At 54.0% G+C, this 13397-nt stretch overlaps 1 protein-coding gene across 2 annotated transcripts in view; it reads left to right on the top strand.

Moving 5' to 3' along the window:
• The window catches only part of LOC119277718 (NAC domain-containing protein 75-like), a 12977-nt gene extending 9768 nt beyond the window's left edge, over window positions 1-3209 (top strand). For both annotated transcript variants that reach the window (XM_037559031.1, XM_037559029.1), the window contains exon 6: window positions 2726-3209. In XM_037559031.1, the coding sequence (XP_037414928.1) occupies window positions 2726-2776 (51 nt within the window). In that variant the 3' untranslated portion in view covers window positions 2777-3209. The remainder of the gene's footprint in view (window positions 1-2725) is intronic.
• Window positions 3210-13397: the final 10188 nt, after the last annotated feature.

Genomic DNA, 13397 nt, shown 5'->3' with positions numbered 1-13397 from the left:
ATGTCGTCAAAGAAGACGAGAACAAAACGGCGCAGGTATGGCCGCAGCAGATCATTCATGAGGGCCTGGAACGTGGCCGGCGCGTTGCAGAGTCCGAACGGCATCACCAGAAACTCGTAGAGGCCGTCATGAGTACGGAAAGCTGTCTTCGGGATGTCCTCCTCACGCATCCGCACCTGGTGGTAGCCGGAACGTAAATCGAGCTTGGTGAAGAAACGAGCGTGCCGTAGCTCGTCGAGGAGTTCGTCCACCACCGGAATCGGGAACGCATTCTTGACAGTAATGGCGTTCAGGGCGCGATAATCGATGCAGAAGCGCCAGGACCCGTCGGCCTTGCGGACCAGCAGTACCGGGGACGAGAATGCGGAACAACTCGCACGGATGATACCTTGGGCGAGCATGGCGGCGCACTGACGCTCCAGCTCGTCCTTGTGCGCGGCCGGGTATCGATACGGACGGACGGCCACCGGGGCGGAACCAGGTAGCAGGGTGATGCCGTGATCGCGGCTGCGGGGCGGTGGCATGCCGGAGGGGTCGGCGAAGATGCCGTCGAACTCGGTGATGATGGCGTCCAGGAAGTCGCGGCCGCTGCATGATTTTAGGGCTGGCCCGTCCGGTCCTGCAATGCCGTGCCAGCACACCCGATGGCCCCGCCGCCAGAATGTCATGGAGAGGGCTCGGAAATCCCACAGGATCGGTCCGAGCGACGCCAGCCACTGCGTGCCCAGGACGATGTCGTAGCCCGCGAGCGGCAAGGCGAGGAAATCCTCCGCGAACTCCTCGTGGCCGATGCGGAAGGGCACGACGCGGTACGCGCCCTGGCACGGAACGCGCTCGCCGTTGGCCACCGTGACGCGCATCTTCTCTGTGGTGGGGGGCGGTAACGTAGCACGAGCGGCCGCCTCTTCGGCGATGAAGTTGTGGGTGGAGCCTGAATCGATCAGGGCGAGGAGGGAGACACCTCCGAGAGTAATCTGCATCTGCATGGTTTCACTCGTGCGCACGCCGGCGATCGCGTGGAGCGAGATTTGAGGGTCGGCCCGCTATGCATCATCAGTGGCGGAGGCCGCGTCGTCGTCGTCGTCGTCCGGCGCTAAGTCGAGGAGAAAGATGCGCTGGCACACGCGGTTGTGGCCCCTGCCAAACTTCTCGTTACAGTTGAAGCAAAGGCCCAGGCGACGGCGTTCCTCCATCTCTGTCTGGGAGAGACGCTTGATTGGGCGTCCGTCCGGCAGATTGTGGCCCTGCTGAGGTGCGGCTGGTGGGGCCGGAGCGGGGGGCGCGAGGCGTGGTCCTGGTGTCGGCAGGATGCCCTTCTGTGGAAAACGCACCGGTGGCGCGGCGGAAAGCGCGCACTGGTCGCGCAGCTCCAATTTGCGGGCGAGGCTCATGGCGACGGCGAGGGACTGTGGGTTATGGATCTCCACGTCGAGGCTGAGGGGTGGCTGGAGTCCCGCGGTGAAGATCTGCACTTTCTGTGTCTCGGATAAGGTGCCTGCCCTGGAAGTCGACGACGGACGTCGTGCGTTTGCACGCCATTAGTTCGCCCAGCGGGTTAGCGCGCAGCGGTGGCCCGAAGCGGAGATTGAGCAGCTCGGAGAAGCGGCGCCACGGAGGTGTGCCCTCGTCGCGCTGGACCTGCATATACCATAGTTGGGCAGGACCCTCGAGATTGTAGGACGCCATCCACACCTTCTCCTCCTCGGCGATCCGTTGTTGATGGAAGAAGGACTCGCATCTGTTGATGAAGGCGAGCGGATCAGACTTGCCGTCGAACTTGGGGAAGTCCATCTTCTGGAACCTGGGCGGCCGATCATTGTGGTGCTGCCCATCATGGGCGGCGGCAGCGCTGGACGAAGAGGAGGACTTGTCCTTCTGGAGTGCGGTGACGGACGACTGCAGGGACATCACCGTGGCCGTCAAGGCCTCGATCATCTTAGCCAGATCTGTGGTGGTCGGTTCTGCCATGCCGGAAGTGACCGAGGCGGCAGCGGATTGTGGCGATGTCGGGGAGCTGGGCGCGGACACAGGGGGGAAAGCGGCCGGCGGATGGAGCGTGGACGAGGAGGAGGATCGCCTGGAACCTGATACCAAGTTGTCAAGGGCCTCGGTGCCCAAGACAGCAGGACCTCGACTACGTAGTTCGTAGTCGCGGGGGATAGGAGCGCTAGGGTTTTTGCCTGGCTGCTCTATGATGCGGGAGGGGAAGATAGAAGGAAATAACTTTATTGCTTATCCCTAAAGGGTGCTAACTATCTGATATATAAAGGCCCCATGGGCTAATAACAAACTAGAAACCTATACGAAATAAACTAGTCTAGGAACTAATGTGCCCGGATCAGGACTCCTGTCCAGCCTGCGCCTTGCCTGATGCGGCCGTCGGCTGCTCCTGGCCGCGCGGCCCACGTCTGTAAGACGTGCCCCACATGACAGTTAACAGAACAAATATTCATTTTATTTTAAAATCGCAGAACCACTGTACTTAACCTTAATCATGCCATTTATTTTAGGACGACTAATCATGTTCTAATATGGAACTTGCATTTGTTGGTAGGTACTAATAAGTACACATGTGTATATTTCGAAGGGTACAATATTTGCTAAGTCTTTGTATTGCAATATCCCTATCGCCACTGAACTCATGATCTTTCAATCCATTTCGACATTGTGGCACTTGTCTTCAGTTTAGGTGCACATCTTTAACTGTTTCTGCTATATGGTACAGGGAACTTCAACTACTCAGCCAGAAGATGTGCAATGGCCTTACCAGTACTAGCCGCCTGACAAGTGACAACCAAGATCAGCATCGGTAAATTATAAAGGACTCCGCAAGTACATCATTCATTTATGACAGAAGTAGTTAACTGCAATTTGCAGAACCGAGAACTGTAAGTGAATCAGAGGTCCAAGAGGGGGTAGAGGATAGTGAGACACATTCCATCAACGGGACGAAACTTAGGGGAAGCCCTTGGTGTTGCAAAGCAAAGATGAGGAAAAGTTGTTTTCTCGTGCTGAGTTCAGGTCGAGGCTGACCTACGTGAGAAATCTGAATGATTTTCTCAGGGAAATGGAATCTGTATGGTCCGACGCACCATAGGTGAAGATGAAATCACAGGCACGTACTGTACTATCACAAGTTATATAGATGCATGCTATGATTTTCGGAACTGTACAAAGTAGTACTCGTATAGGCTATGTGTGGGTCTATATGCCATTGGTTGCTATAAATAGCTGTTCTTTTTCTTTTTCATATTTTTTTGGCAAATATGCAAGGATGCGTATCATTCCATTCATAGGTGGGAAAAGAAAGTTACAAGGGGTGCAACTCTTGTTGCCGTGCACACGTATAGCGGCACAGAAGTGCATATTGAGCAGAGAGGGAGGTTGCTCAGCCTCAGCTAGATACATTCAGGTCACATGCAACAGTCTATCTAGGCCTTTGGTGATAGGAACTACTAGGGCTCTCGATTAACAGGAGTATCGGTGGTGAGTGGCAGGAGTATTGGTAGCGATTACAGAGACGGTTACACGAATTGCGATCTAGGGTTCTTGAGGTAGGGAAAGGGGAAAAGGGAAGAGCCGTGCCGCCGTTGCCGTGATCCTCTGAATGTCGAACCCTTGCGTTGCCGTCTACTTTAGTATCGATGGGGTGGGCTTCACTTGGACCACTCTGGACCGCTTGTCCTGCAATTGGGCTTCTTGGTTCGGGTCGCGCGTGGCGCGGCCTGGGGCTCGGTGGTGTCGCTGTCCGGTGGGGTGCGCCTGTCAGGGACGCTAACATCCCCCTCTTCTTGAGACGAGGCTTGTCCCCAAGCCTCAGCAAAGGGAACTCTGGCCTGTAGATTCGCTTTGTCCTCCCACGTTGTTCCGAGCGCGTTGGAGTTGGACCAGCGTACCTGCACTTGTTCACACATCTTGCCGTTCCTCTGCTTCCAACGCGTCTGCAGTATGGCTACAGGAACTGCCAGTTCATCAGAGCACTGAGGAAGAGAAGATTCTGCAATCGTACCCGGGTTCAGAGCGCGCCGAAGCAGCGAGACGTGGAAAACCGGATGGATGGTTGCAGTAACAGGGAGCTGTAACTTGTAGGCCACCTCATTGATTTTGCCCACTACTGGAAATGGTCCATAGAACTTGTAAGATAGCTTGTGGTTTGCCCTTGGTGCCACAGAGGTCTGGATGTACGGTTGAAGCTTCAGATATACTTGATCCCCGAGCTCGAACGACCTGAATGATCTTTTCTTGTCTGCTTGGTTTTTCATTATCTGGCGAGCCCTGTTCAGGTGTTGTTGCAACAGTTCTTGAACTGTGTCCCTTTCCTCCATCCATGAATTCAGCGCCGGCACTGCGGTGGAGTTTGTAGCCGAGATGCCCCAGTGTTTAGGGTCGTAGCCAAACATTGCCTTGAAGGGGGTCATTCCAATAGCTGAATGGTGGGCGTTGTTGTATCAAAATTGGGCTAGTGGAATCCAAAAGCTCCAGCGTCGCGGACACGCTTGAGTGAAGCACCTCAGGAACGTCTCGACACACTGGTTGACTCGTTCCGTCTGTCCGTCTGTTTGCGGGTGATTGGCCGTGCTTAGTCGCAGTTGGGTGCCTGCTGCCTTGAACAGCTCCTGCCAGAAATGGCTTGTGAAGACCGGGTCGCGGTCCGACACAATTGCCCCTGGGAGGCCATGTATCTTGTACACCTGCTGCATGTACAGCTGGGCCACGGATGCTGCTGTGTACGGGTGCGCTAGCGGCAAGAAGTAGCTGAACTTGGTGCGCTTGTCGACGATCACGAGTAGGCAATTGAACATGCTTGATTGCGGTAGGCCATCCACGAAATCCATGGAGATCATTTCCCAGGGCTGAGTTGGAACTGGCAAGGGTGCTAGCAATCCTGGAGACGTTGCGCGATCCGGCTTTGCTTGCTGGCATACAGGGCAACACTGCACATAGTTCTTGATCTGTTCCTTCATCTTGGGCCATGCAAACAGGCGACGAACGCATCGATAAGTGACGGGAAAACCTGAGTGTCCTCCCATTGGGCTGTCATGGAAGGCTCGCATGATTTGTTGTTGTATTTGAGTCCCTCCTCCTAACCAAATCCTCCCTCTGAAACAAAGTATGCCTTGCTGCAATTGGAACCTGCCCTTGGGATCTTCTCGCACTGCCAACTGCTCCAGCAATTTTTGGGCATGTGGATTGTTGTTGTAGCTGTTAACCACGTCTTCCAGCCAACTGGGTTGGCAGGAGGAGACTGTAGACAGTGTCATCGTTGGATTAGCTCGAGACAGTGCATCTGCTCCATGGTTCTCTGTCCCTTTCTTGTACCTGATCATGTACCGCAGCCCCAGCAGTTTTGCGAATGCTCTTTGCTGCCACGGAGTGGTGAGCCTTTGTTCTTCCAGGTGTGTCAAGCTCTTCTAGTCCGTGTAGATGTCAAACTCCGCGTGCTGCAGGTACGGACGCCACTGATCAACAGTCACGATGATCGCGAGGTACTCCTTTTCGTACGTTGACAAGCCTTGGTATCTTGGGCTGAGTGCCTTGCTCATGAATGCTATTGGGTGTCCCTTCTGTTGCAGGATTGCTCCAATTCCCTTATCGCTTGCGTCTGTTTCCACTGTGAATGGCTGATCGAAATTGGGTAGAGCTAGGACGGGCGTTGTTGTTAAGTGTTTCTTCAGGACCTGGAAGACTGTTTCCGTTGTTGATGTCCACATGAACGGAACGCCCTTCTTCAGTAGATGGAACAGAGGCTTGGCAATGATCCCAAAGTTACGAACGAAGCGGCGATAGTAGCCGGCTAGTCCAAAAAAACTACGTACGCCTTTGACATCCTGGGGGGACCAATTGGCTACTGCCGCAATCTTGGTCGGGTCGGTTGCCACGCCTTGCGCGCTAATGACATGCCCAAGATATGCTATTTTACTCTGTCCGAAGGCACATTTGTTGCGTTTCACCTTCCACTGATCCTTGCGGAGGAGCTCCAGCACTTGTCTGACATGTTTGTCGTGCTCTTCTAGAGTAGCACTGAAGATCAGGATATCGTCGAAGAAGTAGATCACGCAGACCCTGACGACTGGTTTGAGTGTGCCGTGGATAGCACCCAGGAATGTGGGTGGTGCGCCCGTGAGGCCGAACGAGACCACACGAAACTCAAAGTGGCCTTGGTGCGTGGAGAAAGTCGTCGTGTGCTCCTCCCCTGGCGCGAGGCGTATCTGGTGATAGCCCGCGCGTAGGTCCAACTTGGAGAACCACGCTGCCCCATGCAGCTCGTCGAGCAGTTCCTCAATGACGGGCACCGGGTACTTACTGGGAACGATGATGGCATTCAGTTGCCTGTAGTCGATGCAAAGCCGCCAAGTACCGTCTTTCTTCTTAACCAGGATGACAGGTTACGAGAACGGACTGTTGCTACGTTGAATGACTCCTGATTTGAGCAGGGCCTCAACTTGTGTTTCAATCTCTGTTTTCTGGCCTGGCTTGTATCTGTACTGTCTGACGTTAACTGGTTGTGCCCCTGGAATCAGTGGAATGCGGTGGTCGCAGGCACGCCGTGGAGGCAAACACACCGGCTCCTCGAATATATCAGGAAACCGGTCGACCACACTCTGAATGCATGAAGGAGTTGGTTCTAGCTCTTTTGTCTGCGGGGCGACCACGCATAGATGAATGACGTGGGTGATTGCGCCCCTGTTGCATAGGCTCTAAAGTTGAATGTTGTTAATCTCCTGGCAACTTGTTGACGCTGCGTCGTGGCCCAAGAGACGTAGCGGTCCCGCTGGCGTAGGTATCTCCAGGAAGCGGGCGCGCCAGTCAATCATCATCGGGCTATGCTCCTCGAGCCAGTCCATGCCCAGGATGATGTCATATGTACCCAGTGCAAGCACCTTCAGATCTGTGTAGAACTCGTGGCCTTGGGCGTACCAGGCACACGCGTTGACCACCTGAGTGCATAGCAGCTCGCCGCCGTCTGCCACACGGACGCGGCCTGGCTTGGGTAGGGGTTGAACTCCCTTCAGTTGCGCTGCCAGAGGTTCATTGACAAATGAGTTTGAGCTGCCCGAGTCCACCAGCATGAGTACTTCCTTTCCTTGCAGCCACGCCCTCAGCTGAAACGCCTTGGCCGAGACCCCTCCTGTTACGGCTGAAAGGGAAATCGCCATTGCCGCCTCGCTGGTGGCTTCCTCTGTAATCTGTGTGTCCATGCCGTTGTCGAGGCCGAACATATCGAGGAGCTCCTCCACCACGTGGAGCTGCACCGTAGTGGGGCACACATGGTCGTGCCCCCACCGTTCACCGCACTTGAAACATAACCCGCGGGCGCGCCGGTAGTCCCGTAGAGTTTTGAGCTTGGATTGATTGGCGCAGGCGGCATCCGTGCCACGGCGATCTCCCGCTGGTGCTGGTGGCACTGCTCGCACCTGTGGAGGAGGCAGGGGCAGGGCCGTGCCCTGTCTTGGCGCTTGATCTGGTGGTCAGGTAGCGAGCCGAACGATCCTTCCATCACCTCTTCCTGGAGCAGCACCAACACGCAGGCCGTGTCCAGGTCTGGTGGTCGCCGGACCAGAACCACCGCCCGGATGTCCTTCCGTAATCCCTCGACAAAATGGGTCAGGAAATAAAATGGGTGAATCGCGTCCGAATAGGAAGCTAAATGATTAATAATCAATTCGAACTGTTCAATGTAATGCACCACTGATGATGTTTGCCGAACAGAGTAGAACTGTCAGATCAGCGTTTGATGCGGATCATGACCAAAACGTGTGCACAGCAGGGCCGTAAACTGTTCCCAATCCAACTCTGTCAAACGCTTTTGAACTGACTGGAGCCATACAGCAGCTGAGCCAGAGAAGTTCAGGGCCGCCATGGGAACCCAGAACGACTGTAAGATGCCGAACATGTGAAAGTACTATTCGCACATCGTCTTCCACAAGCTTGGGTTATCCCCACGTGAACTGTGGAAAGGCGATGGACGGGTGTGACTGCCCTAAACCTGCTAACAGTTGACTCGCATGTGCAAACAGCGACAGGGAGTGCGGGGATGTGGTCAGAGAGGACGACGGACCTGTTGCCGGGGGTGGCGGCGGAGTCTGAAAAGACGCCGCTACGTTCCCCCGTGGCAAGTTGAACACGCCGTGGCCGCTTGGCCCTTGAAGCTCTATGCCCGCGCCGCCACCGGCCCCCGGAAGGACACCGGTCGTCGCCGAAGGGCCTGGCTTCTGGATCACCCCTTGAGGCTCGTCTCCCGTCTTGACTGCTGGTGGCTGCGCCATCTGGAGCGCCGCCACTGTGTCACCGAGATCGGCCACCCGCTTCTCCAGATCGGGGCGCCAATGCACCAGATCGTCGGTCTTGGCGGTGGAGACTTGGATCTCCGTGATGGCCTTGTTCTGGGCCTTGAGGGTGTTGTCGAGGCGGTCGAGGAAGGCTTCGATCGCCGGATCCATGGCTGCCAAGTGCGTGCGTGCTTGCTTGAGGCCTCTGGTCTCGATGAACTGCGCCAGAATGGAGCGGAGGTGGGGAGCTTAGTGGTCTCTGATACCAGATGATAGGAACTACTAGGGCTCTCGATTAACAGGAGTATCGGTGGTGAGTGGCAGGAGTATTGGTAGCGATTACAGAGACGGTTACACGAATTGCGATCTAGGGTTCTTGAGGTAGGGAAAGGGGAAAAGGGAAGAGTTGTGCCGCCGTTGCTGTGATCCTCTGGATGTCGAACCCTTGCGTTGCCGTCTACTTTAGTATCGATGGTGTGGGCTTCACTTGGACCACTCTGGACCGCTTGTCCTCCAGTTGGGCTTCTTGGTTCGGGCCGCGCGTGGCGCGGCCTGGGGCTCGGTGGTGTCGATGTCCGGTGGGGTGCGCCTGTCAGGGATGCTAACATTTGGCGCCGGCTCTTGCCCATAGCTGCGCCTCCTGCTTGATGGTATTGGAGAGCTGGGTGGAGGAGGGTCAAGCACTATCGAAGATCACGGCATTCCGGTAGAATGAAGAGCGAGTATCCCCTTAAGCGGGCTCGTTGGGGTAGCAGCAGAAGTGGACCACCAGTCAAAGAATCCCGTCATGCCGTACGGAGGGGGAGCGGGTAGGCGGCACCATGCCATCGCGTCATGCCAAGCAATGCGAGAGAACACGCAACCCACAAGCAGGTGTTGCGGGTTCTCGTCCGCCTGGTTGCACATCTTGCAGATTGGGTCTTGGGGGAGACCGTGGCGTGCACGGCGACCAGCCATCCAGCAATGGTTGAGGGAGGCCAGCCAAGGAAGATCTTCACATTCGTTGGGCCCCAACCCTTCCAGATGAGTTGCCAGTAGGGTGCGGTGGTCGATCTTTGGAAGAGCGCCCTGTAACGAGAACTGGCAGTATAGATACCGTTTGTGGTCCATTTCCAGGACAGCTTGTCCAGGTCTTGGAAGAGCAGTCACCCTTGGATATTCATCCATAACTTGATGTACTCGACAATAGTAACCGGGTTAAGAGTGCCATGGAGGATAGAGTGGGTGCAATCTCGAGGATGGACTGCCCCTGCAGCCAGTGGTCACGGCAGAATCGGCAAGACTTGCCATCGCCAAGGGTCCAATAAGTAGAGACCCGGAAGAACTTGCTAGTATCGCGATCGCCGGGCAAGTGCAAGTGCCTCCACGGGCGATCGGGTCGGTGTCCTGTAGTCACACCCACCCTATGCGCAGCGCGACACTAGTGCGCTCGAGGACTTGGATGGCAAGGCCGTCACACTTGTCAGAATCGTGATTCTGATGTACGATTCTACGACTTTACGACCCAAACTAACCCCTCTGATTCTACGATTTTGTTCCATAGAATCTATGTTTTTATGATTCTGATAGTTAAGATTCTATGATTTGTGATCCTATCATCGGAGCTTCGATCCAATTTAGAATCGCGATTCTGACAACTCACGCTCCAAGGGCCAACAAACTTTGGGCAGGAGACCGGGCAGCAGGCGCCCTTGCGCCCAATCCTGAGGAAGTCGCGGACGAGCTTGGCAATTTTCTTGAGGATTGGTGGGTTGATCGCCATAGCAAGCAGGATGTGTACCGGCATCGCTGTAAGGACATAGGTATTCCCCGCGAGAAAGTAAGGATGCCTTCCAAGTAGCTAGCTTCTTGATGAGCTTGTTAGCCAGTGGAAGCAGCTCGGATGCCGAGGCTTTGCGGAAGGAGAGTGGTAGAAGAAGGTACTTGATGGGGAATCCCGCAAAAGGGCAAGAGAGCGATGCCTCGATGGAGTTCACCTGGTAGGTGGAGCAACAAATCAGGGACGCAAACATTTGAGGAAGTTGGTGTGGAGGCCGGAGGCGTTGCCGAAAAACCGTAAAAGACCCCTGATGGCCGTTTTTCATATTTCTGTAGGTAACTATTTGTGCTAGTGCGTCTTCTACTCAAAACAAAAGGTAGCCCGTGGACTCCTAGGGTTCCCAACTTCTTTCCCCTAGGGCTCCTAGGGTTCCCAACTTCCCTTGGCGGCGACGTCGGGGTTCCCACCTATCGTGACGATTTTGATACCGATCTCACGTCGATCTCACCCCAGGGTGATTCAGGACGTGATTCCAAGTGACCCTTCCTCGAGGAGGGAGATAGCATGGCTGACGGAGCTCGTAGGGGCTCGCCGGCGGACGGTGGATCTGGATCAGGCAATGCATGGAGACAGGAAGGAGGGGCTGATGGAATCTTGGGGGATCGATTCGCGGGTCTAAGCCTGCATGGGGAAGAGGAGGAAGAGCTCGATTTTTCAGGAGAGGTTGAAGAGCTGATTGAGGAGACGAGATGGATCGCGATTTTTAGGGTTCATACACAAAAACCCTACAGTTATGTCTCACTATATAAATCCCTGCGGAACGCCTGGACAGCTTCGCAGGGGGTAACATTCAAGCCGGTGGGGGAGAATCTCTTTCTAGCCCAGGTGATGTGTTTGGGCGACTGGAATCGTATCATGAACGGGGGGCCGTGGCTCTTCCGTAAAGCGGTTGTGGTGATGGAGGAATATGATGGAATTACAGATGTGCAAGAGTATAAGCTGGACCGAATTCCGGTTTGGGCACGAATCATTGGTGTCCCTGATGGACTGATGAAAAAGAGGGAGACTGCAGAAAAGATAGCAAGGAAGCTGGGGCTTCCGCTGCTAACGGTGATCGTCAATGAAGGACGCATCAACCCAACTAGATATTTAAGAGCGCGGGTGTTCGTAAAGCTCGATACGCCCTTAGTGCGTTTTGTCCCATTGACTCTGAAGGAGAGCAAAAGATACCCGGTGGAGTATGAGAAGCTACCAGATTTCTATGACTTTTGTGGGTTGATTGGGCACGTAGTGACTGAAGGTGGCGATGGTATACACAGTGCAGAATCTTGTGAATGGGGGGAGTGGCTCCTTGTGAACTTTGATCAGCCGATGGGCAGAACAGACACAGGCAGAGGGGGAGCCCCGGGACGCAACAACTCAGGTAGAGGCGGGGGCTTTGGACGGGGTAGAGGAAACCCAGGTGCCTCGAACCAAGAAGAGGTAAATGACATGATCATTGGGGAGGAGCTAGAAAGTAACCGTGGTGCAATGGTTCCGATGGCACGAAAAAGGTTGATACACCAAGATGGCTCAATGGCTAGTCAGGGGGGTGGAGCAGTGGTGCCCTTGGCGATACCACCAGTAGGTTTTGTCAGCGACAAAGTGAGCTTGCTAGAGAGTGGGCAGGAGGAGCCAGTTGACAAGAGCAAGTTGAGTACCCCTCAAAAGATTCATGACAACAAGAGAATGAGGCCCACAAGTGTGGGTGAGGACCCAACACCAAGCACATCGGCGACTCCCCTCGAGGGTGCTCGCCGGGACCAATGAAAATACTATGTTGGAACGGTCGCGGTTTGGCCAGTACCGCGGCAGTGAGATCGCTTCTGGATGTCCAGAAGCAGTTTGGGCCAGATGTGTTTTTTCTGTCTGAAACACATCTGAACACAGCTAAGGCAGAGAAGGTTCGTAGGAAAATAAATATGGATAAGATGGAGGTTGTCGAGAGTGTGGGAGCTAGTGGAGGCCTGATCCTCTATTGGCGGAACCCGGTGGAAATACAAGTGAAGGAAAAATCAAAAAAATTATTGATGTGGTTGTGGGAGATGCAGCGGAGGAATCTTGGAGGTTCACAGGGTTCTATGGAGAACCTAAGTGGGAGGATAAGCACCTTTCATGGGGGTACATTCGTAGCCTGTATCAGCAATCGCGTGCACCATGGGTAGTGGCAGGCGATTTCAATGAGATTCTGTATTCCCATGAGAAGGAGGGTGGAGCGCCGCGACCAACAAGTATGATGCAAAGATTCAGAGACGCTTTGGTTGACAGTGAACTTGCGGATATGGGCTTCACCGGCGACCAATTCACTTGGCGGCGACGTAGATTACGGGAGAGGCTAGATAGGGCTGTTTGTAATGGACAGTTCCTAGGTCTCTTCCCTAATGCAAAGATCACCAACACAGCACACACTAAATCTGATCATAGGCTCGTCCTTTTGGACACAGATGGTGATTTGGCGAACGATCACTTTAGAGCAAAAACTAAACAGTTTGAAGCGAGGTGGTTAAAGGAGGATGATGTGGAGCAGCTAGTATCTGATGCATGGAACAGAACCAGTCCACATGCAACGTTGGCTGACCGTACTGCCGCGGTTCATGCAGAGATGCATGTATGGGATAGGGAAATCTTGAAGGCGCCCCATAGACGCCTGAAAGAGCTAAAGGAGGAGTTGGAAAGCTTGCGATCGGGCCCTCTCACTGACGAGTCGGTGGATCGGCAACGTGCTGTGCTGATTGCAATTGAAGAAAACTTGGAAAAGGAGGAGTTCTACTGGGTACAGAGGAGTAGGGCAAACTGGCTTAAGTTTGGAGATCGGAACACACACTTCTTCACCAACTTTGCTACTTCCCGGAAGAAGAGAAACCATATACGCAAACTGAAGAATGATAGCGGGGTGTGGGTGGAGGATAATGAGTCAATGAGGGTTATGATAGCAGAATATTTTCAGCATTTGTTCTCTTCTGAAGTTGCTCTTCCCAATGTAAATGTTCTGAATAAAGTGAAACACTCTGTTACAGATTATATGAATCAAGCTTTGCTAGCGCCGTACACTGCTGAGGAGGTGAAGCGTGCATTGTTCAGTATTGGGGATTTGAAGGCACCCGGTCCAGATGGATTACACGCAATCTTTTATAAGAACTTCTGGCCAGTGTTGGGGGATGAACTTGTAAAAGAGGTGTTGCAGGCAGTAAACACGGGAATCATTCCTGAAGGGTGGAATATGACCACTATTGTGCTCATACCGAAGGTTGAGAACCCAGAGACGGTTGCACAGTTTAGACCCATAAGTCTTTGTAACGTTGTTTACAAAGTAATATCAAAAATGCTAG

The sequence above is a fragment of the Triticum dicoccoides genome, chromosome 3B (genome assembly GCF_002162155.2).
Source record: "Triticum dicoccoides isolate Atlit2015 ecotype Zavitan chromosome 3B, WEW_v2.0, whole genome shotgun sequence".
Classification (NCBI taxonomy): Eukaryota; Viridiplantae; Streptophyta; class Magnoliopsida; order Poales; family Poaceae; genus Triticum; species Triticum dicoccoides.
Note: the sequence above shows the minus strand (reverse complement) of the source record. Positions and strands in the feature narration are given on the sequence as shown.